The sequence below is a fragment of the Fusarium mangiferae genome (assembly GCF_900044065.1).
Source record: "Fusarium mangiferae strain MRC7560 genome assembly, contig: FMAN_scaffold017, whole genome shotgun sequence".
NCBI lineage: Eukaryota > Fungi > Ascomycota > Sordariomycetes > Hypocreales > Nectriaceae > Fusarium > Fusarium mangiferae.
Genome location: NW_024573937.1, coordinates 748,926 through 776,293, shown reverse-complemented (window position 1 = coordinate 776,293; position 27,368 = coordinate 748,926). Strand labels below are relative to the sequence as shown.

General features: G+C 47.8%; 12 protein-coding genes across 12 annotated transcripts; 7 read left to right on the top strand and 5 right to left on the bottom strand.

Moving 5' to 3' along the window:
- Positions 1-209: 209 nt before the first annotated feature.
- FMAN_03709 (uncharacterized protein) lies at positions 210-1,315 on the bottom strand (the record flags this gene model as incomplete). The annotated part of the gene is made up of 5 exons (XM_041824405.1): positions 210-471; positions 529-751; positions 802-882; positions 935-1,117; positions 1,177-1,315. The coding sequence occupies 5 exons, from the start codon at positions 1,313-1,315 to the stop codon at positions 210-212; spliced, it is 888 nt and encodes a 295-aa protein (XP_041689888.1).
- A 1,069-nt stretch (positions 1,316-2,384) lies between these two features.
- FMAN_03710 (uncharacterized protein) lies at positions 2,385-4,070 on the top strand (the record flags this gene model as incomplete). The annotated part of the gene is made up of 6 exons (XM_041824404.1): positions 2,385-2,664; positions 2,716-2,810; positions 2,861-3,006; positions 3,068-3,701; positions 3,755-3,868; positions 3,921-4,070. The coding sequence occupies 6 exons, from the start codon at positions 2,385-2,387 to the stop codon at positions 4,068-4,070; spliced, it is 1,419 nt and encodes a 472-aa protein (XP_041689887.1).
- Positions 4,071-4,334: 264 nt separating this feature from the next.
- Positions 4,335-5,980, bottom strand: FMAN_03711 (uncharacterized protein; the record flags this gene model as incomplete). Its single annotated transcript, XM_041824403.1, has 4 exons — positions 4,335-4,587; positions 4,643-4,752; positions 4,799-5,556; positions 5,605-5,980. 4 exons carry the CDS (start codon positions 5,978-5,980, stop codon positions 4,335-4,337), a joined length of 1,497 nt encoding a protein of 498 aa, XP_041689886.1.
- Positions 5,981-6,638: 658 nt separating this feature from the next.
- On the bottom strand, positions 6,639-8,273 carry FMAN_03712 (uncharacterized protein; the record flags this gene model as incomplete). Its single annotated transcript, XM_041824402.1, has 6 exons — positions 6,639-7,176; positions 7,229-7,600; positions 7,656-7,755; positions 7,812-8,098; positions 8,153-8,178; positions 8,229-8,273. The coding sequence occupies 6 exons, from the start codon at positions 8,271-8,273 to the stop codon at positions 6,639-6,641; spliced, it is 1,368 nt and encodes a 455-aa protein (XP_041689885.1).
- A 528-nt stretch (positions 8,274-8,801) lies between these two features.
- On the top strand, positions 8,802-9,821 carry FMAN_03713 (related to ketoreductases; the record flags this gene model as incomplete). Its single annotated transcript, XM_041824400.1, has 3 exons — positions 8,802-9,088; positions 9,145-9,326; positions 9,394-9,821. 3 exons carry the CDS (start codon positions 8,802-8,804, stop codon positions 9,819-9,821), a joined length of 897 nt encoding a protein of 298 aa, XP_041689884.1.
- A 433-nt stretch (positions 9,822-10,254) lies between these two features.
- Positions 10,255-12,149, bottom strand: FMAN_03714 (uncharacterized protein; the record flags this gene model as incomplete). The annotated part of the gene is made up of 5 exons (XM_041824399.1): positions 10,255-10,729; positions 10,788-11,688; positions 11,790-11,884; positions 11,946-11,995; positions 12,054-12,149. 5 exons carry the CDS (start codon positions 12,147-12,149, stop codon positions 10,255-10,257), a joined length of 1,617 nt encoding a protein of 538 aa, XP_041689883.1.
- A 1,083-nt stretch (positions 12,150-13,232) lies between these two features.
- FMAN_03715 (uncharacterized protein) lies at positions 13,233-15,953 on the top strand (the record flags this gene model as incomplete). Its single annotated transcript, XM_041824398.1, has 7 exons — positions 13,233-13,240; positions 13,339-14,136; positions 14,188-14,384; positions 14,446-14,578; positions 14,629-14,856; positions 14,911-15,120; positions 15,392-15,953. 7 exons carry the CDS (start codon positions 13,233-13,235, stop codon positions 15,951-15,953), a joined length of 2,136 nt encoding a protein of 711 aa, XP_041689882.1.
- A 531-nt stretch (positions 15,954-16,484) lies between these two features.
- Positions 16,485-19,042, top strand: FMAN_03716 (uncharacterized protein; the record flags this gene model as incomplete). Its single annotated transcript, XM_041824397.1, has 5 exons — positions 16,485-16,642; positions 16,695-17,301; positions 17,359-17,439; positions 17,488-18,170; positions 18,226-19,042. 5 exons carry the CDS (start codon positions 16,485-16,487, stop codon positions 19,040-19,042), a joined length of 2,346 nt encoding a protein of 781 aa, XP_041689881.1.
- Positions 19,043-19,457: 415 nt separating this feature from the next.
- FMAN_03717 (uncharacterized protein) lies at positions 19,458-20,603 on the top strand (the record flags this gene model as incomplete). Its single annotated transcript, XM_041824396.1, has 1 exon — positions 19,458-20,603. One exon carries the CDS (start codon positions 19,458-19,460, stop codon positions 20,601-20,603), a length of 1,146 nt encoding a protein of 381 aa, XP_041689880.1.
- A 291-nt stretch (positions 20,604-20,894) lies between these two features.
- Positions 20,895-22,136, bottom strand: FMAN_03718 (uncharacterized protein; the record flags this gene model as incomplete). Its single annotated transcript, XM_041824395.1, has 3 exons — positions 20,895-21,636; positions 21,693-21,988; positions 22,038-22,136. The coding sequence occupies 3 exons, from the start codon at positions 22,134-22,136 to the stop codon at positions 20,895-20,897; spliced, it is 1,137 nt and encodes a 378-aa protein (XP_041689879.1).
- Positions 22,137-22,859: 723 nt separating this feature from the next.
- FMAN_03719 (related to acyl-CoA dehydrogenases) lies at positions 22,860-23,891 on the top strand (the record flags this gene model as incomplete). The annotated part of the gene is made up of 4 exons (XM_041824394.1): positions 22,860-22,903; positions 22,964-23,189; positions 23,262-23,474; positions 23,526-23,891. The coding sequence occupies 4 exons, from the start codon at positions 22,860-22,862 to the stop codon at positions 23,889-23,891; spliced, it is 849 nt and encodes a 282-aa protein (XP_041689878.1).
- A 1,116-nt stretch (positions 23,892-25,007) lies between these two features.
- On the top strand, positions 25,008-26,798 carry FMAN_03720 (uncharacterized protein; the record flags this gene model as incomplete). Its single annotated transcript, XM_041824393.1, has 3 exons — positions 25,008-25,434; positions 25,485-25,968; positions 26,024-26,798. The coding sequence occupies 3 exons, from the start codon at positions 25,008-25,010 to the stop codon at positions 26,796-26,798; spliced, it is 1,686 nt and encodes a 561-aa protein (XP_041689877.1).
- Positions 26,799-27,368: the final 570 nt, after the last annotated feature.

The window sequence follows — 27,368 nt, the reverse complement described above, 5'->3', positions numbered from 1 at the left end:
AAAGAGTAAAGTATTGTGTATGGCTACCCTATCAGAGCAAAGCCCGTAGCCTGAACGAGTCTCATCTAGTATAATCTCAAAGGGGATCGTAATTTAACTTCATACCAAGGTTCGATAGAAGGAAGGTTTACGGAATATCACAAGTCCACCAGTCTCATGGTTTGAGGCCGGTTTCGATGTAACAAGGTGTATTTAATCCCCCTCATCCTCTAGTCAAACAGTATTCCGAATCTTCCCGCTGCTTTTCCAGACTTGAGTAAATCAATGACCTTGCTGATCTCGTTCAAATCCTTAAAGGATGTGATATGGGCTTTAACACCATGTTTATAGCTAAACTCGATAGCCTCTGGCATGTTCTTTGGTATTCCACTGCTACGACCAGCAACGCGGTATCTACCAAGGAGAATGTCAAGAGCACTGATACTTAATGGCTTTATGGGGATTCCAGCTACCATCATAAGACCGTTAATCCTACAGCAGATGATTAGTAGGTAGAAGCCTATCAGTAGTAACTCAGATGTCACTCACCGCAAGGTCTTGGGAGCGCTTTCATAAGCCACGTTGGAGGCGCTAAACACTGCTGCGGCGTGGCAGCCACCGTTTGTTAGCTTCTTGATCTTGGCCTCGTAGTCGGGCTCTTCTATCGTGTTGATAACGAAGTCAGCACCCAAGCTCTTGGCATCATCTAGTTGAGATTTACTGATGTCAATGCCGACGACTTTGAGCTTCATAGCTTTGGCGTATTGAACAGCTATTGGCTATGAGCGCAGGCAATGTCAGGACTATATCACTGGGACTTACCAAGATGCCCAAGACCTCCGCAGCCAATGATGGCGATCCACTGTCCTTCGACAAGCTCACACCCCTTTACAGCGTGGTAGGCTAGAACCTCGTCAGCATCAAGGCGTTTGTCGCAACTTATTTGCAGTCTTACCTGTAACACCTGCGCAAAACAAAGGTGCCGAAGTATCAGGGTCCATACCCTGAGGCAATACCATGGCATTGCGGGCATCAGAGACTGAGTACTCTGCAAAGTGGCCCGGGCACGTGAAACCATGCATCCGTCCTGTTCCCTCTTGGCAGAATAGATTATGGACTTGACAGCCCTCGCAGTCATCTGGTCCTGTTAATAAAGTCCCACCTAAAGGGCAATCGACATACAGCATGCATAACTACATCCAAGGCAACCGACAAGATCGCCTATCTTGAAACCGTTGACATCTTTTCCGATGCCGACGACATAACCAGTGTTCTCATGACCAATAGTGGTTCTGTCAGTCAGAGGTTCTTCACCTGTATGCCCCCAGAAAAGCATCTAAAATTGTGAGACAAAGCATCAATGCATTACCTGACTAACATACTAGGTCTGAATGGCATAAGGTAGCACTCCTTGTCTTGATGAGGATCTCATTGTTTCCATATTTTGGAATGTCTATTTCGTTGACCTCGACAGCGTTGGTAATCTGCGAGTCTCATTGATTAGCGAGTGAGTAGGACGGATGCCAGTTGAAGCTTGCCTTGTTATACTGGGCGGCAAGCATAGTGCCAGTTCCTTGAGAGCCCATAATGACGAAAATAGATTCCAGGGTAATAAGTTCAGGTTTTACTTAGAGCTAAATCATTTTCAAAGTAATTTGCATCCCATTTATGGTGCTAGCTATACACCGATGATAACGACAATCGCAGTGGGGCTTGACATAGCACGGGGTCACCATTGCAACTGCAGAAAGACGCGTAGTGGGACCAGCAAAATGAGTCAGTTTATGATAACAATCCCAGTTGTTGTAGTTCCTCTCTAGTGCAAATTGTGACTGGTCAGCATTAGTCTAGTTGAAGCTGGTGCAATTGTGGCAGGGGAGATACCCATCTCCACGGAATTGGTTCCCGGGGTCTCTCGATGCCTAATGGAACTGTTGTGCGGGGTTGCTATAGTCATTACAACTGGCACTAAGTTGACATGAGTCAGTCACGCCACAACGGGCATACGTATCGGCCCAGTGGAGTTGTGTTTAAGGTCAGCAACCATAATCTGGGGATTGGACTCATTGGAGATTCCGGGATCCGGGGATCTGGGGTTTGCCAGGGTCAAGCTCAGGGGAATGCATTGAGTATATCTTTCTACCTACTCCTTACGGATAGTATTGAGCTAAATTCTTGATAATATCATACTAAGAGCTCAGGTCTGTTTTAGAATCTCAACAGCTCGCAAACACAATATTTCTTGTTCAAAGTCGCGCTACAATCTCTGCGTCGAGATGTTGAGCAACTTACAGGGAAAGTACCTACAAGGTGCTATTACCTTCAGTGCTGGAAGTGCATACCTGCTTTTTGGATACGACCAGGCAAGTTTTCGAGATCATTCTTGTACAATCTATCAAGTACTTATGGAGCTACAGGGTGTTCTTGGCGGTCTTGTCACGCAGCCAAGTTTCCTCGACGCGATTGGCAATCCCAGCCCCAGTTTCCTCGGTCTGATCGTGGCGTTATACAACATTGGATGCTTGGCAGGGTGTATCGTGGCATCTCTACTTGGGAACAAATGGGGCAGACGGAAGATCATCATCTGGGGATGTGTCATTATGATTGTTGGTGGCATCATCCAATCAGCAACCTACGGGGCAGCCCAACTCATCGTGGGAAGACTCATTTCCGGCGTTGGGAATGGTGAGTCTGAATATGGCTGGCAATTCATTTCATCTTGACTGACATGATCAGGCATGAACACGAGTATAGTACCAGTTTATGTTTCTGAATGTACCCGTGCAAAGCGTCGTGGACGAGCCGTTGCGATGCAACTTTCCATTGTCATTGTAAGCAGATTTCTTTATGGTTGTACGGCTGTAACTGACCCATTTCTCAGTTCGGTACAGTTGTGGCCTATTGGCTAGACTACGGAACTATCAAGCATCTGAGTGGAGAGGTTGTTTGGAGATTTCCGATCGCTTTCCAGAATGTTTTTGCCCTCGTTACAGTTGCGACCCTCCCTTTTCTCCCGGAAACTCCGAGGTCGGTATTCACAGCAGCCCTCTCATATTATACACAGCATCGCTAACTTGTTATCGACCAGATGGCTCTATTCGCACGAGTTCCGCGACGAGGCAATCAGTGTCCTTGCTCGGTTATACGACTGCCAGGAAGATGACCCTGTCATACAATCGGTCACACAGGAGATTGAATCAGCCTTGAGACTTGAACATCAGACCACCAAGTTCTCTATCAAGGACCTCGTCAACGACAAGACACCTATCAAGAAGACACGTAGACTCGTTCTCTGCTTCATGATCCAATTTTGGCAACAATTCACCGGAATCAACGTGATTGCCTTCTACGTAACGATCGTTCTCGAGACCAACGTTGGTTTGTCAAAGAATACGAGCAGTCTTGTCGCCGGATGCATTCAGATCGCCTTTTGGCTTGCCACATTCCCTCCCATGTTCTTGCTCGACAGGGTCGGACGTCGGCCTATGCTTATGCTAGGTTCTGTAAGCCTCCTGACCGCTATGGCTGTCTTTACGGCTGGAATCGCGGTCAATACGTCTTCAACGTCTGCGATGGCTCTTGCATTTCTCTTCGTTTACGAGATTTCTTTCGGCATGTCTTGGAACGCCATTCCTTGGTTATATGCCCCAGAGATTACTCCCCTCGATATGCGTCACGTTGGTTCTTCCATTGCCGCATTTTCAGAGTGGTTATGGACTTTTGTGAGTTTACATGTTTCATGTTCTTTTCTTGCTACATACTCATGTCATATTAGGTCATTGCTCTCGTTACACCGTATGCCATCGACACTGCAGGTTGGAAGTTCTATCTCCTGTTCTGCATCATGATTCTTCTCAACATCCCATTTACTTTCTTTTTCCTACCAGAGGTAAGCTCAGGGCATGTTTTGATCTTATAAATCCATCACTAACTGTATATAGACGAGCGGAAAGACCCTGGAGGAGCTCAATTATGTCTTTTCGGAACAAGGATTCATCCCAAGCCAAAATCCTTCCCCTACAGCCACTATGCAGCCAGATAGCAAGGAAGATGTCTCAGGAGAATGCCGCCAAGTGGAGAAGAAGATTTGAGTTTGGGAATATTCAGTAGATGAAGCGGTACTGGATTCATACTAGAATCATAAGGTCTTAGAGCCATAGATCTCTTTTGCACCTTGTGTCGTTGCAATGTACACTTCAAGAAGCTTCTGTGATCTGAACAGCGCTCCTCAAGCATTCTTGAGAACGCGTTCACGAGATGTATGTTTTCACATCAGTCATTAAGACATAACTAGTCAATCAAATCATTTCACGTTGGGCTTGGCACTGAAGCTGTATTTACGTTGTTGTATTAACTCATTGGTGTGAATAGATAGCTGTAACCATGAGTGGGAAACGATCCTTGAATCCTTGAGACACCGTCCAGTTTTTGAGATCCCGAATGTGCTTTTCGAATATTGAATGAAGGGCCCCCTCCCCTTCCAGGTCTGATATCGCATCCAATCCGTCAAACTTCCAATTCACACTAACATTCTGGGAGTAGTAGTCTGAAAACAGCTGAAACGGGTACTCTGCTTGGTTATCTATGAGGATATCACGAACACCGGGCCTGAAGGGTCAGCTTAAGATTCATTCTTCATGACCATGTCGGGATGTATACTGACCATGGTATGTTATCGATCCAGGCGGCATGTGGTACGGCTATTTGTGTAACGGTTGGCCTTAACCATGAGGGCATATCGGTGTAGTGCTGTTTGGTGGGATGTATTTGCCACTATGATCATTAGTTCTGTTGTATTGTAAAGACAATCCATCCCTACCTTCATCGTATGGCACATGAGATAGAAGAACCCTAATTTCTCTGCTAAAGATACAGAAGGGAACGTCGATAGAACGCGGGACATGATGCCACTCAGAGGATGCACCGTATCAACCTGTTCGATGTTGACCATGGCCCGCGTCGACGGTTTTCGGGGGCCAACAACTGACTCAGGGCTCATGTTGTTGGAAATCATTTCTTTGCGAGATTTAAGAAACTCTAGAAGTATTAGGTCCAAGGGGCATGTTGACGGTCCATGCGAAGGTAGAATAGTATATACACCGTTGGATGGGGCATAATGTTCGAGACCGGCCGTCATATTGCCGGATGCTAAACATTGACCTATTGCCGCTTGATCTACCATATGGGAATCGGTTAACCCTATATGTGAGGGGCGGAACGCAGTATTGGACTCTGTGGTGGCGTGTTGGTAGCTCCCAGCAGGTGACAAGAGTCCTAAATTGGCAGATGGAGAGATGTGATAGGTTGTGTCTTGATCACGCATGGCATTCGATGTAGTATGAGGTTGATCTCGTATGAGAGCTGCGTTATCGCCGCAAGCTGGTGGGGGTTGACAAGATGCGACATCATTGTCAAAATGCTCCTCTGGGTCTGGTAGTATAACATCTTCAGCGTCTTGGTGCAGAGGTGAGGCGTCCTGGTGAGTTGTAGATGCTGTGTCCATCTCATTGTCTTGTGGTGGTTCAGGCGCTTCTACATGAAATTCACCGCTGCTCCCTTGGTCGGCATCCCTTTCCGCTGCCCAAGTTAGCTAGACGCGCTGTAGATGGACTGGTACGTGCTTACTAGCTTGAGTTTGCAATTGGCCGTGTTCCTGGCCTTGGTCATGGTCACTCTCTATTTGGTTCAGAGCCGCAGTGATGAGCTTGGAGACATGACGCAGGCATTCTTGTAAGGATTTGTTCTCCTGGCGCATGTTGTTGATCTGCATGTCTTTCTGGCTGCAACTTTCGCGCAATGCAGCACATGTCCCTTGAAGCTGTGAGAAGTGCTGCTCAAGATTATTGATGCAGTCTTTATTCCGCTGACGGAAAGCCCGCTGGGCCTTACGATCCACATTGCGCTTATGTTGGATCTGTTCCTTGGTAAGATCAGACACAGCCCTCGAACGCCTCCGTGAGGAAGATGGCCGTGCTGCGGTGTCTGGCTGTAACTCACTCATAGTCGTCTCACATGCAACAGTACAGACAGACAGTAAGGCAAGGGTATGGCAAGGAAAGCAAATAAAACTGCACTTTCCGGGCTAGGATCGAGGCACGGATCCTGGATTTGACGGAGGGAGCTACCGAGGTGAGAGCACGGAGACCCCGTGGGGTTGGGCTGCGGGGTAAATTCCACCAAGAGTCACAGGTTAGATGCAGCCGGAGTCTGAGTCGCGATGCCGAGTGTCTTTGCGTTACGATACGGATTGCTGAGATCAGGACTGTAGTGAGGGAACAAATCAAGAGGAGTAAAGCATGCATGGTCTGAGGTTAGATTGGCATGAGTAATGTCAGTCGACACAAAATCGACTAGGAAACTAAGTCTAAGCCGATTTAGGATAGGTGCACACTACTTGGTCGATCTGCATTAAGCTCTTCCCTCCCTCTGACGCGTTGTTGACTTTTTCTCTCGTCAATGACGCGCTAGGTCTGCAGCACGAGTTTACAGACGGCCCCATCGCCCTCTAGCATGCCATGTTGATCAGAATTGTCTTTGGCTCTGTATATGCTCTCAACGCGTGCTCTCCATTCTCTCGACCAAGTCCACTTTCCTTAGTTCCACCAAAAGGACACGAAAACGAGATGGTGCTGATGCAGTTGATCCCTACAACTCCAGAGTCAATCAGCGAGCTCAAACGAAGCGCGCGGCTGATATCCTGGGTGAAGACCCCGGCCATGAGTCCGTACTTGCTGTCGTTGGCTAACTCGAGGATCTCTTCCTCTGTGTCGAACTTGTTGATAACAGCGACCGGTCCAAAGATCTCTTCTTTGTAGATGAAGGATGTTTTGTCTGTCTCGGCGAAAACGGTGGGTTCGATAAAGTATCCCTACTTCGGTCAGCTCAGGTCGCATTTCAATTCTTCCTGCAACGACGTCACTCGCCTTTTCGCCCACCCGTTGCCCCCCGGTCAGCACTTTTCCGTCATTGTTTTCCTGGGCAGAAGATATGATACCCATGATGCGATCGTACTGGGCTTTGTCCACGACGGGTCCTATCTCGGTGCCGGGTGCCTCCGGGTCACCGAGAACCTCCTTCTTTGCCTTGAGACGCTCCACGTAAGCTGCCACGAATTTGTCATAGATCTTGGATTGCACAAAGACTCTGGTCGGAGCGAAGCATATTTGACCAGAATTGGTGACGAGTGCGTTGACAGCCCTAGTTTCTTCGTCAGCTGGGCCCGCTGCTGCCACAGATCAAATTTTCTCACCATTTGACCGCATTCTCAAGATTCGCATCGTCAAAGACCACAGCAGGACTCTTCCCTCCGAGCTCCAGCGTTACCCGTTTCAAGTTGCTTTGGGCTGCCAGAACCTGTACCATCTTTCCTGTCGGGATACTTCCTGTGAAGCTTACTTTTGCAACGCGCATATGCGAAGCGAGAGCTGCACCTGTCGATCCATCACCCGTCAAGACCTGGAAAACACCAGGAGGGAAGCCGGCCTCAAGCACAAGCTTTCCAAGCTCTGCGGCCATAAAAGGTGTCTTTTCGCTAGGCTTCAGGATGAAGACGTTGCCAGTGGCAAGGGCTGGGGCTGCTTTGAGGCCAACAGACGCCAATGGGCCATTCCATGGAATAATGCTAGCGACATGTTAGCTGACGTCCCTCCAGAGATCTGCAAAGAACTATGCTTCACCCTGCCACGACCCCAAGCGGCTCGTTTCGCACTATCTTGTAAAATCCATCATCTGCTGGGAAACTCTGGCCAGCATGCTTATCCACCCACCCGGCGTAATCTATGTTATCAGCCTGTTGATGCCGTAATACATCTAGGAAAGCCGGAGCAACTTACAGCGAAAACAACCGATAGCTGTTCCAATCTCAGACTTGCCAAATGGAAGGTATGGAGCTCCAAGTGTCAATCGAGTAAGGTAAGCAAGGCGCTCTTGGTTGGCCTCAAGTAGATCCGCGAATTTAAGCAAAATCTCCCTTCTCTCTGTGTGTGTCATTTGCCGCCATGGCGAGTTTGGCTTGAATGCCTCACTGGCGCAAGCAACAGCTTCGTCCACGTCTTTGTTGCCAGCGACAGGGATACGATCGCTTATTAGGTCTCCCGTGGCTGGATTGTATACAGCGATGCTTGGTGGCTGGTTAATTATTGTGAAGTACAATGGTAGACTCGGAAGTATTTACAATTTTGAATTGTGACAATCTACATACTTCTAACTGTCAGTTTATTCTCGGTAAAATAGTTTGATAGAATTCTTACTTTATTGTTAATGAATAATTGCGTCAAGTGCGGTTCGAGCTGCATGATGATTGAGTGTCATTCAAGGGTGTAGGGTAGTTGGAGAAGAGAAGTGTCATATGTGAGAGCTCAGGTTCGAGATTGGGCACTGATTTTTACAACATTTATGTCAATTGCAATGTCAGTCTCAACCATCCTTGATTCATTATGCCTGTATATCCCTAAAGAATGGCTCAATCCTAACATCGAAGGACTTTTGATCCCTGTAGTAGAACATAAACTGAGTAATGAGATAATCCCCACTATCAGGGATACAAGTCCAGCCGAAGCTGAGCTAGTCATGCACCTCGTCTTTTGCATGAGTAATGCCAGAGAGTGGCGCTAAGTCACATGAAGTCTAGTTGATCACGATCAGCCATGGCGTTGGAACTAGATTCCGGAACGCGGGGTCAATTGATGTGGCTTACAGTGAACACCAGGCATGTGATGGATATCTGGGTTGATGCATGCCGAACATGGTCGAGGTTTTGGGGATTGACTATTTTTGCTTAAGACCTACCTAGATGTTGAGAGTGCGCAGTTAAGCCAGTCAAAATGCAGTCTAAAGTCTGGATCGTGACGGGTTGTTCCAGTGGGCTTGGTAAATGTCTAGTCTCGGCCATTCTGGCACGAGGTGACAAGGTCATTGCTACAGCTCGACAGCTTAGTACAATGAAAGAGTTTGAGGGTCATGATGACATCAAGATACTTTCTCTTGACGTGACGTCGTCCCAGGATGTCCTCGACACAAAAGTTAAAGAGGCTGTCTCTTTCTTTGGGCGAATTGACATCCTGGTAAACAACGCAGGATACGTCGAGTCTGGGGTATGGGAAGAACTCAGGTATGTCTCTCATACTAGCAAGCATAACTTCCATTTCTCATCTCATAAACCTTCAGCCACGAAAACACTCTCAGAGGATTCGACACCAACTTCTTTGGGGCCATGAACATGACCCGATCTGTCCTCTCAACTATGCGTTCTCAAAAATCGGGCACAATAATGTTTATGGGAAGTATTGCTGCCTGGTATGGTGCCGCAGCAGGTGGACTGTATGCCTCCACTAAATGTTCACTGGAAGGTGAGTCGGCGCTTGATGCTCTTGGTCTTGCGGTCATGGACGTTAGGACTAAAACAGAGCACGATAGGCGCTGCCGAATCACTGTCTAGGGAAGTGTCTGAACTTGGCATCAATGTTCATGTCTTTGTCATAGGCCGTTTCAGGACAGGAATCCTTGGAGAGAAGAGTAAAAACGAAAAGTTGAGCACGCAAGGCGGCATTGCAGACTATGCCAACGCCAAGAACTCCCTCGCGCAGAGTCTGGCCGATTCACATGGCCGCCAGCCAGGTGATCCCATCAGAGCAGCAGAAAAGATCGTTGACATCGGGAAGAGGCAGAACCTCACTTCAGGCCAGGCGGCAAAGATACCATTGCGCATTCCACTCGGGGCAGAGGCAGTGGCGGTGATGAGACAAAAGTCTTTGGATACTCTTGCACTTCTTGATACATGGTCTCAGTTCGGTGGTGAGGCAGATTTCGAAGATGCTGAAGCATTGTCTACTTTTTATTCATAGCTAAGCCTACTCGAGTGCAATTCGTTTAACTAAACACTTGCCTCTTATTCTGTCTCGTACCAGACTTTTGTCAGACATGGAGTCAGATCTTCAAGCTTACGTGGGGAATACAGCTCCGTCATATGGATGTTTCCTAAGTGGCTTGGTGAGTGTCTCTTTATGACATGTCTAAACTGAACAGCTTGTGGAAGGAATATAATAAATAGAGGCGAAGCAATTCACCCCAAAACAAATGGTGCACTTATTGCAAGTCATTTGAACCTATTAACTGTACCAGTGCGGCAGAAAACAGCAGTTTCTAGAAAGTCAAAGTTTTTATATACGTTGTCACTTGATGCTATGAAGATTGCATAATTTATTACTTTTATTAAAAATACTGGGCATAACGAATACGGGGACAATGAATACACCACAATCCCACTTATAACCTCCCTCATCCAATCAAGGGACGAAAAAGGTTATCAAGCGGACGTGGAATTGCTACAAGCCCTTGAGACATCGCAAACCCTGTACCAGCAATCAGAGCCAGCCAGCTAAGGGGCGAAGTAGTCTTAAGATTTCTCCAAGCTTTGCGAAGCATCCAGAAGCTAGAGCCTCCCGTCCAAAGGAAGTGGCTCCATGTCGGAAAGTAAGTCGCTTTCCAGAAGGTCACAGCCTCGCCCGGCCAAGCAGCTGAGTTTCTTCCTGCCTTGTTGATATACCAGTTGCTACATCCCGCTGAGAAGACCGTCTCGCCGAGTATACGGTCTAAGTTCTCGACAAAGTCTTCTTCAGCATCCTGTTTGACCTCAACGACATGGGTATAACCGTCGACGATGGGCTTGACGAGGACAGATGTGATGTAGTCGACCTGCACCTCGATGGCGTAAATGACGGAGTTGAAAGCGGGGAATGTATTTGGTCCAAACCTACGAAAATTTAGTAATGTTCGTCATCGAAAGGGAATATGTGTCAATTTGGACTTACAAAATGGCAAAGTTAGGGTTGTTATGCACAAATGTTCCCATATATGCTTGGGCACCTCGTCGTTTTGACCACTGTTCCCGAAGTTCCTCACCAGTCTTGCCTATGATCTTCATAGGAGCCAAGAAAGACGAAACATCAAAGCCTGTAGCTAGAATGACGGCATCAAAGTCCTCAGGCTTGCCCTTCTCACTGATCAGACCCGTTTCTGTAAACTCTTGTATACCTTCGGGCAGTAGCTCTACGTTATCACGACGCAAAGCAGCCAGGTCGCCGGGGTCGTAGATCCGTCTCTTGCATCCAAGAGGAAAGTCTGGAACAATAAAGTGGTGATACTTTTTGGGTGCCTCGGAGAGAATGTAGCTTCTTGCTTCTGCTTCCGTTGCCAAACGCTTCTTGATCTGCTTCTCGTCTGGGCCGTATACACTAGCAAGATCGTCTGTTTGGAGGAAGAGATCGAGCCTATGATACCGCTGATACAAGGGTACGTAACGAAAGCAGAACTTTTCAAAAGAAGAGAACACCCGGTTTGGTCGAGGGTGATACCATTGCGGGCTGCGAGCGTATTGAACAAGCTTCTTTACTCCTGGTGCAATGGACGGCACAACTTGCGCAGCGCTACAGCCGTTGCCAATGACGGCCACTTTCTTGTCTCTCCAGTCAAAAGTATGATCCCACTCGGCGGTGTGAAAAGTTCTGCCTTTATACTTATCCATTCCTGGAAACTTGGCTTGTCGAGGGATAGAAAAGCCTCCTACGGCGGAGAGGAGGATGGTGCATTGTTTCGTGAACTCCTCCCCGGTGTACGTGTCGAGGAAGTGAACATGCCACGATCCATCTACCCACTCAGCTCCAGTGCACTCGACCTTGAAGCGGAAATGGCTGCGGAGGCTGAACTTGTCCACTGTGTTCTCAATGTCTGGACCAGCATGAGTTACTTTGTAAAACCTCAAACTACAGGGGAAGGGGTAAGATATAAGAGGACGAACGGAGCAGGTCACCTACATCGAAGAATCTCCTCTTGGTCGGCAAGTGCTTGAGTCCAATCGGGGTTGAGATTGAAGCTAAAAGAGTACAAGTGTATGGGAACGTCCGAGCCACTATAGTGAGCGTGTAAGCCATGATACTACACGATGGGATAGCAACAGGAAGCAAACTCACCATCCTGGGTAAGTATTGATTCTCCAAGTCCCTCCAAGCCCCTCCCGCTTCTCATATATCTCATGCGAGTCAGAGCCAGAAAGAATAAAAAGTGTCAGAAACTTGTACCTCAAAGTTGTTGAAACCAAGTTTGTGCTTCAGGGCGTGTGCCATGGCAATGGCAGCGGCCCCTCCGCCGATGATGATTACGTTGGGCGCTGGCATGTTGGTGGCTTTTGCTCATTCACAAGAATGGTAATGTAATCTGATCAACAAAGTATATTGACCAAGGTTTGGTAATTTGATTGTGACTATTAAATGGACATTGTCAGCTCTCTTGATAAATAATCAAGTCTCATGCTTGCCACAATTTGGTAGACATTGAATTGCGGCTATGGATGGGGGGGGGGGGGGGGGGGGAGGTGAGAAGCCCAGCTCCCTGCGCATCGTCAGTTTCCGCGGGTTTATATTCCGACAGTACCACCACATCGCTGGGGTAGGATTAATCCAGTTGTGCACCCTCGGCTTAACCATATAGGCCGCAGTCAAGCCGTAGGCTCTGTGACGGCAATGGGCTTTTGATTGGAGCCTCTTGCTCCTTTAAAAAAGAATCACCTGCTTTCCCGGCCATTCAAGCTTAAGAAACTCCTCACTGATTGAAAGGACTGTATGCTGTCTCAAGGAGACGGAGCGGTTGTTGCAAATGGCCGGGACTACCGACTGGTTGGACTCAAACCAAGCGGGGTTGGATGCTATCTCTTTGTGTAGCGTAGCGTAGCTAATGCCTCCCCATCCCCACTTGTGAAAATTCAAAGTGGCAATGATCAAGGGTACATAAATCAGGATTGCATTTGTCATGTTGGTCTTACCTTTTATGCTAGCAGACAGAATGCGGGGGCGGGCATGACCCGTGCCATCGTAGATCCAGTGACTAACTTCATCAAGAGTAGGACCTACGGAGACAGGAACATGGGGTTAGCTGCAGACTGCTCACCTTATGTCACAGTTCTTCTTTGAGGGGAGTTTCCCCAGGCGATCGGATATCTCCAGATTCCCTCCACATCATTGTCATTATCCCCTTGTTGCAACATTCCGCTCGGCAGAATGATGGGTCACAAATATGTCAAGAGCGCGTGTTTGAACTGCAGAAGACGGAAGGTCAAGGTACTAGATCCCCGTGCTATCTGAGGGTTCTGTTGATGTGGTCTTTCGTGTGCTAGGCTTATCGTATTGCAGTGCGATGGCAATGAGGTTTGCTCCAATTGTATAAACTCCAAGCTCGAATGCTCCTACAATGCTGATGGAGACATGAGAAGGTGCGTGACTGATAATGCGCCGTGAACAAATACCCCCTGGAGGATGGATCTGCGGGAGAAGATGAGCGTGGAAGCTTACTTACTGTGATTTACTGCAGACAATCAGCCAAGAAGGCAATCGTTGACCTTGAAGCGCGCATCGCCCAACTTGAAGGTGTCCTACGAGAACACAATATCGACCATCCCCAACCGTCACCGGAATCTCCAACCAGACATACTCCAATCTCCAAGCCTCGATCGACCGTATCGGAGGCACATTCAGGGACCGATGCCGACCAAAACCAGGCCGAAAGGCGTCGACCTGGAAAGAAAACCACTTCTGCACGAGCAGAGAGTCCTTCGACACACTTCATTAATACTGGGTCCTTTCAGCCCTTGGAGGCACCAGAGATTGCTCAAAGCTCCCAGGTAAATCGGGATTTAGCTGGAGATCTACCGAACACAGAGGACCACTTCGTCATGGTTGGAACTTCGAGTATCCCGAGTCCCCAGTCGACAAGTCTCGCACAAAGCGGAGTTCATGCGTCAGAAGATGGTGATAGTAGCATCACAGATATTCTATCAGCACGAATGGGTGCGCTCAGGATTGTAGAGGACGGACAGCTTCGATACTATGGACCGACGTCAAATCTTCACATGTATGCTGACGGACTTCAATCATTGTCGAGCCCATCCTTTCGCCGAGTATCGATCGAAGGAATGGATGTTCTTCGGCGACTCGGATTGGACCTGGACGTGTCATCGGACCTCGAAACGCATCTGGCAGGGCTCTACTTTGCCTGGGAAGATCCGGCAATTCACGTCGTTGATGAAGATGTCTTTTTCGCTGAAAAGAGACGCTGTCGATTACAGGAAATAAGCAGTCCCTACTATTCTGAAACACTGAACAATGCAACGTACGTCTCAAGCCCGCCACTGTACACTTAGTCTTGGACTGACGCGTCAAGATGCGCCATTGGAGCTTGTCTAGCCAACGGCGAAAAGCTCAAAGTCCCCGAACCCGCTGCAGAATTCTTCTCTGCTCGAGCAAAAGCACTTCTGGACGTCGAGATGGACAGCCCTACTGTGGCGACAGTTCAGGCACTTGTGATCATGAGTGCTACTGAAGCTGCATCTACTAGAGATGCTCGTGGCTGGCTCTACAGTGGCAAGTCCAGACCTCTATCTTTATGACGCGACACCACAGACTAACAAGAGAGCATCAGGCATGGCTACCCGGTTGAGCGCCGATCTGGGACTTCACTTGGACATCAGCAATCACATTAGCAACGGGCTTTTGACACAGCGTGACATGAAGATCCGACAAACAGCTTTCTGGGGGGTTTTCATCCATGAACAGTATGTTTGCCTCACGTACCCATGCAAAACACTACTAACCTAAGTTCCAGTATGTGGAACCTATATGCTGGCCGACCATGGGGGCTGGGGGTTCAAAACATTACGATCCCAATGCCAGAGACTGAGTCAAGTGAGAGCAACTGCAAAGAATGGAAGTCTTACCCACCTTCTGTCTGGCAGGCAAATGAACAGGAGAATACGGTTTTATTCCCTGTCGGTGCTTGCGCAGCAGCCAATGTTCAACTCTGCGAATACATGCGGCAGATCAACACCACTCTGTGAGACTTCCTTCCTACCTGAGAGCCGAGTGCAAGAGCTAACCCGACTATCAGATATGCTGGACGGACGCTGGGGTTGACCGACCTGGTCGAGTTCCTCCTCAACACCAAACAGTGCGTGAACGACTGGCATGAAGGTTTAACCTCGTTGATTGACGTGAAATACGCAAGCACTGATAAGATCTATCATCCTGCTGTATTACAACTCCAGTATGCCACCCTACCCAGAAAGTTCACCCGCGTGTTCGGATCTGACAATGACCAGTATGCAATATTTTGCCACCCTCATCTTTCTCTATCGACCGTACCTCTCTTATCAAATCGCTTCACAGAAATCAACATTAGACAAAGCAGAAAGCAGAGCAGCCATGTCAAGCGTGCCCAGTGACTGCGTCTCGGCAGCCCACCAAATAGCGGAGCTCCTCCGATGCTACCAACAACATCACTCTTTTCGGCGAGCAAATGTTCAGATTGTCCACATTATTCTCACCGCTTCTCTCATATTCATACATGACGTCTGCACTCGTAACTACAGTGAGTCCCGGTACTCTCTGAACGACTTGCAGCTTTGCTGTCATTCGCTTGGGGAGATCGGTCGCTGCTTCGGAAATGCAACCCGAGCGTTGGAAGTCATCATTCTCGTCAAGAGTGAATGGCAGAGAATAGCAACTTCTCGACTAGGTCAAAGGGCTGGAACTAAACGGCCGAGCTTTAGCATGTCCAAAGGCGCTGATGAGCGTGACGATAACAATGACGGAGGAAGGCCAAGACAAAGATATCGCACCTTGGATCGAGCCAGTTCCATTCTCCAGGCATCTGATATAGGTACACGCTCTGGCTTTCCCCAACAGAGACCGTTAGATCTTGACGGGATGAACCTAGACGAGTTCAGTTTGGAGAGCCAATATCAAGACATGTGGGCATTCTCAGCCGAGCACGAGTTTGATCTACACGAGGCTATTCCGCCCATTGATTGGTTCAACAATCAGCTGCTGGAGGGGTCTCACATATCAATGACGAACATGATGGGTCAAGTGATGAACAACGTCGATGCTCCTCAGGATGGAACTTCCAATAGCCCGCCGCGTAAATCTTGAGGCATGAGTGAGCGCAGCAGGGGCGCTCGCGTGCTGTCGGTTTTTGTACAATGGCATCGGGAATGTAACTCCGTGGCAAGGGACTTGACATGGACTTTGCAGGGAATTTTATTCCACAGTAGTAATGAGATACAAGCTCAGTCGATGAATATGGATGATGACTTATCCGATTGCATGTCGCACATTACAAGTTCGAATGTAATTGAGCATGAAAACACGGACTCGTGACACGGGTAGTGCTAGGGGCTAAGGCTCTATGGATAACATTGGAGGCAGTTTGCCTGTATCGCCCCGAGTCATTCCAGGACCCGCCATAGGCGATAACCCACGGAATTTAATCCCGCGATTTGAGACTTCCGTGGCTTAGTTAGGGCTAGCATCTCTGGAATGGTGGTGAAACGGGAGCTTTGGGGCTGGGATAGCAATGATATATGTGTTTCAACAACCAACAATGTTTACCTCGGATCAATAATCCATTTCACCGAGTTCCCGCAAACCGAGCGCCGCTGCAACACGCCTCGCCACGCTGCCATGAGAAGAATTTACAGGCGAAGAGCCACAAGGGCTTGTTTGAGCTGCCGAAGGCGCAAGGTCCGCTGTGATGTCACTCGGACTTCTACGCCTTGTAGTAACTGTCGCTTCAACTCGACTGAGTGTGTCGTAAACAGAGGCCCTCGAAAGCCTAGATGGTAACATTGTTCAGAACTATTGTAGTGACTTATCGCTGATAGGATATTATAGGGCCGATGAAGAATTGTCATTCAAACATTATTCCCCAGACTCGAGTCAGGACTCAGACAACTACCTGTCCTTTCAGCTGTTGAGCAATGCAGTGGAATCACCAGATCCATCACCTCATTGTATCCAAGTCCAAGCACCTTCTGCCACCAGAGGTTGTAGTTCCAGTATCCTCAACACAGCAAACCCTGTTGACAGTCACTCGGTGGATTCAAATGACACTACAACACAAAGCTCCGAGGACGAAGCAAACATTGGAAGAGACTTCCAGCCTCCAGCCGGCGCCATCGATATAGATCAGGCTCAGATTACCCGAGAAAGCGCTGGTACACCTCTAACCCTCACAGGTGATTGCTGGGACAGAGTAGAGATCGATCGCAATGTCGTGCATGATGCTTCCAGTCTCGATTCCGAGGGTTGCTTCGATATTCCGGTAGACCTTGTTACGAGACGATTCATCAGTCACTACTTTCTCTACGTTAATCCTCTGTTACCAATGCTAGACGAGGGTGACTTCTGGTATCTTCAGTGTGATTCGAATCCTGCAAATTACCGAAGCAATTGTCCTGATATTCTTCTTCTACAAGCAATGTTATTTGCTGCCTGTCAGGTAACCTCTTCATACATTCCATGATGATTGAATCGAGCTGGTACTAACTGTGGTTAGTTTATGTCTAAAGAGGAAGTAAAAGCCTTGGGCTTTCGGGACCTTCGCCAAGCAAAAGCGTGTTTCTACAAACGTGCAATGGTATGTGTAATTCCATGGCCGATTGGACCCGAGTCTGACACCAGGTAGCTTCTTTACAGCTCCCAGATCCAAACCAACCACAATGTAATGGCGCAGGCTGCACTGTTACTGACTCACTGGAGCTCTTCACTCAACTCGAGTGAGAAGCAACCAAACAGCATTTGGCTAAGCCGTGCCATCAGTCATGCAAAAGCACTAGGAGCAGACAAGTGCGCAGATGTGTCCAAAGCTGTAGGGCAAGCATCTATTCAACAGCGATTACATGACAACAGATTAAGGAGAATCTGGTGGTGTTGCATCATCCGGGATCGAATAATCTCCCTTTGCCTTCATCGACACCTACAGATCTCACGGGACCATCTCGACAATCATGCAACCACGACTATCTCGTACGATACCCTTTCGGGCGAGAAGTACCGGTCTCATGTTTATCACGTCGACACTGAAAGCTCTCTAATTACTCTGATGCTTACGATGACAGACCTATGTCTCTGTATATCCGATATATTGACAGTAGTGCATCCCGCCAAGGACTTCACTGTGTCTAATGCCCGCGACTCAACTCGGAGAATGTTGCAGATTTATGAGTGCAAGAAAGGCCTGGAGAACTGGTGCGCCAAGGCTGTAGCATCCTCATCAATAATGGCCATTACTCAGCACGGTGGCCATCGAGTCGATATGACAGAGAGCTCTGTCTTAATGTTCGCCAATATGATATGGATCTACTATCAGTAAGACGCCCAATACATGAACTACGTCTCTTCAATTTTGAAGCTTACTCTATAGTTCTGCCCGCGTCACTCTTTTCAACTTCGAGTTGTTACTAGGCATGACTGCCCATTCACCCGTCTCATACGAAAGCACGCAGCTCCAACTAGCAACTATTGAGAGAGTCCGGATTGGGTTGTGGGATGCATCGGAACATATTACAAACAAAATTGGACAACTTCTCGATCTCGAATTAGCACGCTATCTACCGAGCAGCGCAGTGTCATGTACGGCACTTCCACTGGCGCTACATATACTCGATGCCAAACTATCACCCTCAGTAGTCCCCCGAGAATCAGAAGACGAGCATTCCAGAAGATTCAAGAGGCAAACCCAGTTGAACATCCTTGTTGCCGCGATGAAAGAGCTCCAGCCAAGATATGAAGGGGTCGACTGGGTCACAAGGGCGATCAGGTATTTTATGGAGTGCACATACTGTGAATCAGAAATGATCAACCACATAGACGAGCATCAGGTAAGACATCCTTCGATGGATGTCATTACCCAAAATCCTGCACATTTCCTCAGACTGGCATTGACTCTTGATCTGAGTCTAAGCCAAGACCGGCTGCCTGTCGAGAGAGACTTTCCCCGTAAGCTGCAAGCCTTGATAAGCAAAACTGGATGTTTCATCCCATTACTGTTTTCACAAGATAGCGATCATGACGATGATAGGGCAGTTGAAGATATTGCTGCTGTTGCTAGACAGCAAATGAGTCCCGAGTTGGGACTAGACATGACAGGGTCCGCATCACCTCTATTCCAAGATTTTAGTGGATGGGTTGAGAATGATCGATCACTGTTCTTTGCTCAAGAAATGGGCATTGGTCTTTGAACTTGTAAAACCTTTTCTACTCCGGAGCGCAATATGGTATTAAACATGACAATAACGGTTTCTAAAAAGTATCTATTATACCTAGCGTCTGTTCCTCTTCTTGTTTATGTATCTCGTGGATGTCTAGAAGAGGAGGGCTAGAACAAGTATACTCTTGTTGAGTGATAAGATTCATATTTAGCGGCCTGTCTATTCGCGGTCCTGTTTGAACGGAAGCTGATGTAGCCCCCCCAGCAATAACTGGGACCTCGGAAACTAAATCCGCGGTACGTAAAACGTTTCTATAACAATGTGACCTGGACTGCTGTTGTCCGCTATATAATAAACCACGAATGATTCCCATAGGACTATCCTTCGAATACGTGTTGGACCACCCCTGTTCTATTCTTCGGTTGAACAAAACGCGTCAAGGACCATGTCATCACAGAAAATAGACTTGCCGAGGCAAGGGGCTACTTGCACGCTCTCGATCATTGACACGACATGTCATCTCACAGTTCCAGCAGACACTTTGGTCGAACCTACAATACCAGGACACGAACTGATGAACTTCCCCACGTTCTCATTCCTCATCAACCACGACACCACGGGGAAGCAGCTACTCTTCGACCTGGGATGCCGAAAGGACTTTTGGAATTTGCCAGATCCCATCGCAAAGACCATCGATAAGAGAGTTCCTGGGATCAAGGTCGATAACAACCTAGCCGATATTCTACGAGAAGGTGGCCTTGACCTCTCCAAAATTGACGCAGCAATAGTCAGCCACCACCATTACGATCACATTGGGGACCCAAGTACGTTTCCAGAGACCATGGATCTCATCATCGGTCCTGACTTCTCCCAGCATTTCCTTCCTGGCTACCCAGCAAACCCCAACTCACCAGTCCATGAGTCAGCCTTGAAAAATCGTGAGATCAGAGAGATAAGCTTTAATCAACATCTTCATGTGGCAGGATATCAGGCTATGGACTACTTTGGCGATGGAAGTATGTATCTTCTCAACACCCCTGGCCACGCCATTGGTCATCTCTCTTCCCTGGTCAGAACGACTAGCGACACATTCGTGTTTCTTGGAGGAGACATATGTCACTTTGGAGGGGCTTTCAGACCAACTGAGAAGACCAAAATGCCTAGAGAGCTCGCAAGGGACGAGGTTGGTCTGCCCTCTTCTGCACCAGAGGTTGTATCAAGCCAGCGATACTTATCATGCCATCCAAACCCGGCTGAGGCTAGCTACACTCCATACTACCAGCCATGCAGCCATGCCGACTCTTGGTACGTCAATCCGTCAGAGGCACATAAGAGCGTGAATACCCTCATGTCCTTGGATGCGATCGATAAGGTGTTGGTCCTGATCGCGCATGACCCATCCATCGTGGGAGTCCTCCCAATGTTTCCCACCGCGACCCTCAATAAATGGTATCAATTCGGATGGAAAGGACTACTGCGGTGGAGGTTCCTGGATCAGCTCCCAATAAACGGACAGCCTCGACCGTGTCTTGTTGATGGGACTTATATAGCTGGAACGCGTGTGAAGACACTGGATGGAACGAAAATTTAGTACATAGCGGTTCAAGACAATATAACTGTAGGCGAAAAGGATTCTACGTTGTGAATATTTGTGTTGGCTTTCAAGCCGTTTACTTCCTGGCGTTACATACCAGCCTCTGCGCCTTATCTCCGAACGGTCTAGGACTAAGTTTCATCATTTATCGTCGTCAGAACATCTCGGAGATGGCGGTGGAAGAGTCAATCAAGGCTCTGTATTTCACAATCTTGGAACACAGTATCTGTATCTCCTTAAGAGGAAGAAAGAAATTTGATACTCAATTACACATGACAATAAACCTGTCTAAATCTTGCTACGCAGCGGTAGTCGTTGTTGGAGTTTCTCGACTCGTGCGTATCCCCATGATGCATAAGCCAACGTCTGCCGCGCAAACTCTCTCGCCTTACTACCGCTGGCCTGGCCCCTTACAATTCTAGCAGCTATGCCCTGCATGACGACAGCCGTACGGAAGTTACTAAATGCAACACCCCAATCAAGATACCCTGCAGCATCCCAATCCACTCCGCCCCAATACCATTCCTGACACTGCTCCATGCTAGGAATCCCCGCGAGGTTGCACGGTAGGAACTTTGATTGAAGCTCCTTCAGCTCTGATGTCAAAGTCTCCGATGTAAGAAACGGCACTTGTTGTGGTTCCCAACTGAAAGGCATGAGCAAGTTGGCAAGGTCAGATAGCGGATGGCCTTCTGTTGCCATTTCCCAGTCCAAAATGCCAATCACTCTGGGCTCGGTCTTGTGAAACACCAAATTATCAAGTTTGAAGTCTCCATGCACCAGCCTCCTCACATCGGGCGGGTGGGTGTAGTTGTCTGTGAAGAAGCTGATGAGCTGGTCGTAATAAGGCAATCTTCCAACATTTTGTGCTCCTGGCTGACTTGAAGTGCTTGCCTGGGCCTCGGATGTTTTTGATAAGGCTTTGATCTGGCGCCTGTAAAAGCTAGTAGGACGTTTCCAGCTGTGCAACCCAATGCTTGTTAAATTAATTGAGTGTAGTTTCGCAAGCGTAAAGACTGCCTCCTTCCAGCTGATCTACACGTCAGCAATTCAAAAGCGACTTGAATCTTCCACAAAGTAACTTACATCAGAGTGCGCTCTTCAGGATCAAGGCCCGGAAGCCAAGGCTCTTCAAATATTCTGCCGTCGAGAAATGCCATGATGTAGAATGGCGTCCCAATGACAGAGATGTCTTCGCATAAACAATACAACTTGGGTACAGGAATATCAGTCGCCTCTAATGCTTTGATGATCTCAAACTCTCTCTCAATCGCGTGCGCGCTCTTGGAGAGGAGCTTTCTAGGGGGTTTCTTCCTCAAGACAAATTTGAGACCTGTTGCCGATGTAATTTGATATGTGGGATTGGACTGGCCATGGCCGAACTGGAAGGATTAAGCAAATTGACTGGGCGATCATCTCTAGAGAACATACCTGCTTCAAGCTAATAGGAAGAGAGATTTGATTCACATTTTGTTCAATGTACGCACTCAATCGCGCAACATCGATGGGTTGTCTGACTGCTCCCGCCATCTTGTCGCATGAACCAAGAACATTAAAAAGAAATATTTAGAAAATGCAAATGAACTCAACGATCATTCTAGACGATTGTTATTTGCCTCCATTTAATCCACTGCAAAGCGTTTTGTGGTCAACGCGCGAAACCGATCACGAGGTGTTTACCCATTAATCAGGGTTATTATGCCGAGGGAATTGTCTCGTCAATTCCGTGCCTGGTTCACCGACCCGGAATTGCAGGCCGGTTCCCGCGGCAAACTGTTGCTGGCAATTTACAGGGGGCTTCGTTATTATATGTAAATATACTCCATATACTTCTTAAGTTTACTGTACGTAAACTAATATAAATTAGACCTTTTAATAATTATTTACAGTAAATATGTTTTATTTGTTATAATGTAACTATTTTTAAAAATAAAGCTTTTTATAATTTACTAAAAATACACTACTGCTAACTAATGATTAAATTGCGGCTTTAAATTCCGGCTGTCTTGACTTAAACGGTTCCATGCCTTAGCTTTTCAGTTTCATATACCGGACCACAAAAGTATTAACAACAGATTTATCGACCATGTTTGGTAACCGATAAGGCTTGCATTATATACAATATAGTACCATTCGAACCCCAATTTGTATTATTCCTCTACAACAGAGATTTCCCGTGCGTCGACCGTTGTATATTCCATTGGCCGATTTCACTACCACTTAATATCAAGACCAATTGCTATCATCACCGCCATGGGACTTCCAGCATCAGCACGTATCCCTATTGCATTTTCTGAGTAAGTCAGCAAGAAAGCTCAGAAAACTCTGGACGAAGTCGAGCTTTTTGTCCAAGAGAGATGCATTCCAGCTGATACGATCTTCGCTCAAATGCTGGGTAACAAGCCCAGAGATCGTTTTGTTGCACATCCGCGGATTCTTGAGGACCTGAAGTACGAGGCAAGACGTAGAGGATTGTGGAATCTTTTCTTACCAAGGAGTCACTATGCAGAGGGCAGTGGCTATAGCAATCTTGAATACGCCTTGATGGCTGAGCAATTGGGGAAAAGCCAAATCGCAAGTGAGGTATGTTGACTCAGTATGTTGACTCAACTCTTGGCATCTCGCACAAACGAAGCTCATCATTTGACTCTACAGGCTATGAACTGCTCAGCTCCCGATTCGGGTAACGTGGAGGTCCTGGCCAAGTTTGGAAATGCTCCACAGAAAAAGGAATGGCTCGAGCCCCTCCTTGAGGGAAAGATTCGTTCAGCCTTTCTGATGACTGAGCCAGACATTGCTTCCAGCGACGCCACCAACATTCAATTCGAAATCAAACGCGATGGAGATTCGTACGTACTGAACGGAAGTGTAAGTACCGCCGCGGCCTGTGTATTCAAACTGTCGTCTGACTCTGTGTAGAAATGGTGGAGCAGTGGAACAGGCGATCCTAGATGTGAGCTGTACATTGTGATGGGCAAAACGGACCCCTCTAATCCAAATTCTCATCGCCAACAGTCTGTCTTGTTGGTACCTGCTCGTTCTGCTGGTATCACCGTACACCGCATGCTGTCGGTCTTTGGATACGATGATGCCCCTCATGGTCACGGTCACATCTCTTTTAATAACGTTCGTATTCCCGCAACTAATCTCGTCTTGGGAGAAGGTCGGGGTTTCGAGATCATCCAAGGAAGACTGGGTCCTGGCAGAATTCACCACACTATGCGATGCATCGGAGCGGTAAGAGATCGTCAGGCCTGCGTTAGTTCTATGCAGGAGAGATGCTAACTTGCACTTAAATCGAGGCTGAACGCGCTCTCGATCTGATCCTGGATCGTATTCATGACCCGTCGAAAACACCATTTGGCAAAATGCTTCATGAACATGGGCATGTCACTACCGAGGTAGCCAAAGCTCGCCTAGGCATAGATACATCTAGGCTGGTCGTCCTCAACGCAGCCGTTAAGATAGATAAGGCAGATGCCAAGCGCTCGGACTATGAGAATTGTTGATGGTCCTGATGAGGTTCGTATGCTACAACTAGGTAGAAGAGAGAGTCGACGGGCAGATTCCGTGAGGGCAAGAATACAGGCCCAAAAGGATTTAGAAGACAAGTTGTTCCAGATGTATGGTTTACAAAAGGCTGATCCTTTGCACATGGGTTGGACGAGCGAGACAAAACCAAAGCTATAGGGGCTACCACCAGTTTATATTCATCTGCTCTTGGTGGTAGCTATAGTATGTACAGAAATTATGCATGATTTATGCGGCGGCCTTACAGGGTCTGTTATGATCTGAGAAAAGATTAAGACGATGTTGCTATAGAGATAGTGAATGCCTCTCTATTCCTTTTAAACAAATCATATTTCACCGACTTAAAGTTATGTATGCCTGCAGTCGATGTTGTAGTTACTCATAGTGGCGATATTCAAGTGGCCCAGGAAAACATGTTAATAAGCTGCCGTGAAGTACCAAGTCGAGTTTGTGTCTTGCGCCAGTTAATGCAGAACAGTACGCAACCTCCCAAGTGGAAATGCACCCAAGTGCCCAGGAAGGGCGGCACTAAGCAAAATGAGTTTAAAACCCTTTGTCATGTCTGCACTCTTGGAGCTTGACCCCGCTTTATGTCGGAGGTTGGCCACGCTTGGAAGAAGTGGACATGACTCAGTCACAACTACCGAGGAATTGGCCCCTCCTGGAACAGAGGGAACACCTTACAATCCCGATTGGGATAGAGCGTAGGTTGCCTCGGACATGGAAACAAAGTCCACGGTGTATGACCAGCGAACCACTGAACCATCATGGCGATTATCATTCGACATTCTCTACATAAACAATGCCGTTTAGCGGTCCAGGGCGAACATTCTTCTTGCAGCACAGAATAATTATCATCAGATTCAAACCATGGGTTCCATTGCCGACAAGCTGCTACGAATTGCCTCAGCCTCTGGCTCAGTTACCGACCGGCGCCACGCGCTGGCTGACCTAGCCGAAAATGAGGACGTTGACTTTATCGTTGGCGATTGGCTTTCAGAGTACAACATGACCACAAGAGGGGGAGGCAAGGTTGACGGTGCAGGTTCTACAGATGAATTTGAGCTTTCGTTTCTCGAGGCTCTGGATCCCGCACTGCCTCATTTGGCGTCAAGCAAGGCCAGACTTGTGGTCAATGCTGGTGCCAGCGACACCAAGAAACTTCACGACGTTGTTGTAGAGAAGATTGCCGGCGCCGGTCTGAGTCTCAAGGTTGCTTGGATTGGCGGAGACGAGGTCTTTGACGTTGTCAAGAAGGCCATTGGCAGGGGCGATGCTTTCAAGAGTCTCACACATGGTAAGCCTTGGTCTCCCGCGTGTTTCTCAACTACCGCTCATCCATCATAGGAGGAAATCTCTCGGACTGGGGCTTGGAACCCATATATGCTCAGTGTTATCTCGGTGGCTGGGGCATTGTCGAGGCTCTCAAGCATGGAGCCGACATTGTCCTCTGCGGCCGGGTTGCGGATGCCTCGCCCACTATCGGATGCGCAGCCTACCATTTTGGCTGGAAAAGAGAAGATTACCAGCAACTCGCCTCGGCGTTTGTTGCTGGTCACTTCATCGAGTGCTCGACATACGTGACCGGTGGCAACTTTACCGGCTTCAAAGACTTGCCTGGTGAATCGACAAATCTCGCCTTTCCCATCGTCGAGATGCAAAGCAATGGTGACTTCTGTGTCACCAAGCAGAAGGATCGCGATGGATTAGTCACTGTCGATACCTGCAAGGCGCAGCTCCTTTACGAGATCCAGGGCCCTCTGTATTACAACTCCGACGTAGTAGCCAAGCTTGACAATATAAAGTTGGAACAAGTTGCAAAGGACAAAGTGTAAGCGTCAAACATCTTTTTATCGCTTTGAGCCATTTATTAACTACGACGATAGATTCGTACACAACGTGGGCGGTCTCAAGCCGCCTCCCACTACAAAGGTCGGAATTACCGCCAAAGGCGGTTACCAAGCCGAAGCACATTACTTCCTTTGCGGTTTAGATATTGAGGAAAAGGCCGCGCTGCTTGAGAGGCAAGTCCGAGCTATGCTCGATGAGTCCAAGTTCCACTGCCTCAAGTTTCGCGTCAACGGTCGATGTCCCGAGAACCCAAGGAGCCAAGATGCTGCTACTGTTGACCTGCGCATCTTTGCCCAGTCACGAACCGAACAGGCGCTCTCTACTGCAAACTTCTTGCGCCCGGTAACAGATATCATCATGCAATCGTACCCTGGTGCGACATTTGCAGTGGATGCCCGACAAGCGGTACCTAAGCCATACTACGAATACTTTGTTGCGCTCCTCCCGCAGAAAGACATTACACACGTCGCTCATATTCCTGAAAAGGGACTGGAGATTCCAATCGCAGCACCTAACGACACTCAGGACTTTTTATACGAGCAGTCAACATATGAGACCGCGTCTCCCGTCGATTTGTCTACTTTTGGACCTACCACGAGGGCTCCCCTTGGCTACATCGTCCATGCTCGCTCAGGCGACAAAGGATCAGATGCCAACGTCGGATTCTTCGTTAGAAACACTGACGAATGGGATTGGCTCCGAAGTGTCCTCACCGTAAACAAGATTCGAGAGCTGTTGGGTGACGACGACACTGGTAAACCAATCTTCCGTTTTGAACTCCCAAACATATCAGGCATGTGCCCTTGCTAAGCTTTAAATACCTTCACTAACATCTTCTTTCAGCTGTCCATTTCCTGCTTAAAGATCATCTCGATCGTGGTGTAGCTTCTAGCTCAACTTATGATGTGCTGGGAAAGAACATAGCAGAATATCTGAGATGTAAGCCGGTCGATATTCCTACTAGGTTTTTGGACCGTGGAAAGATTTGATCTCATAAATATATCAATCAACATAATGGGAAATTTTGCCCGCATCCAACTTCATGATTCACTGTCTGCCTGGATAGATATTTCAGTGTCTGCTCTTGACGGCAATTGGACCATGTTTTAAACGGCGTCAGGTGAAATTATCTTCCTTCTGGATTAGGATATCCGCAATGCAGGCCTCATCTAATTCTCCACCTCCTTGGATGACATGCCTCTAGATCAAAATCTGACATTCGTCCATACAGCAGCCTTGAGTCTTGACCCTCCCTGACCGGTCACTCTCCCCATGAGTATTCTCCAGATTCCGAATACGCTAAACTCATTTAATAATTTAAAGGAAATACAATTCCGTATTGTTATACGGCAAACTCCATTCGACTTGAGCAAAGCGATT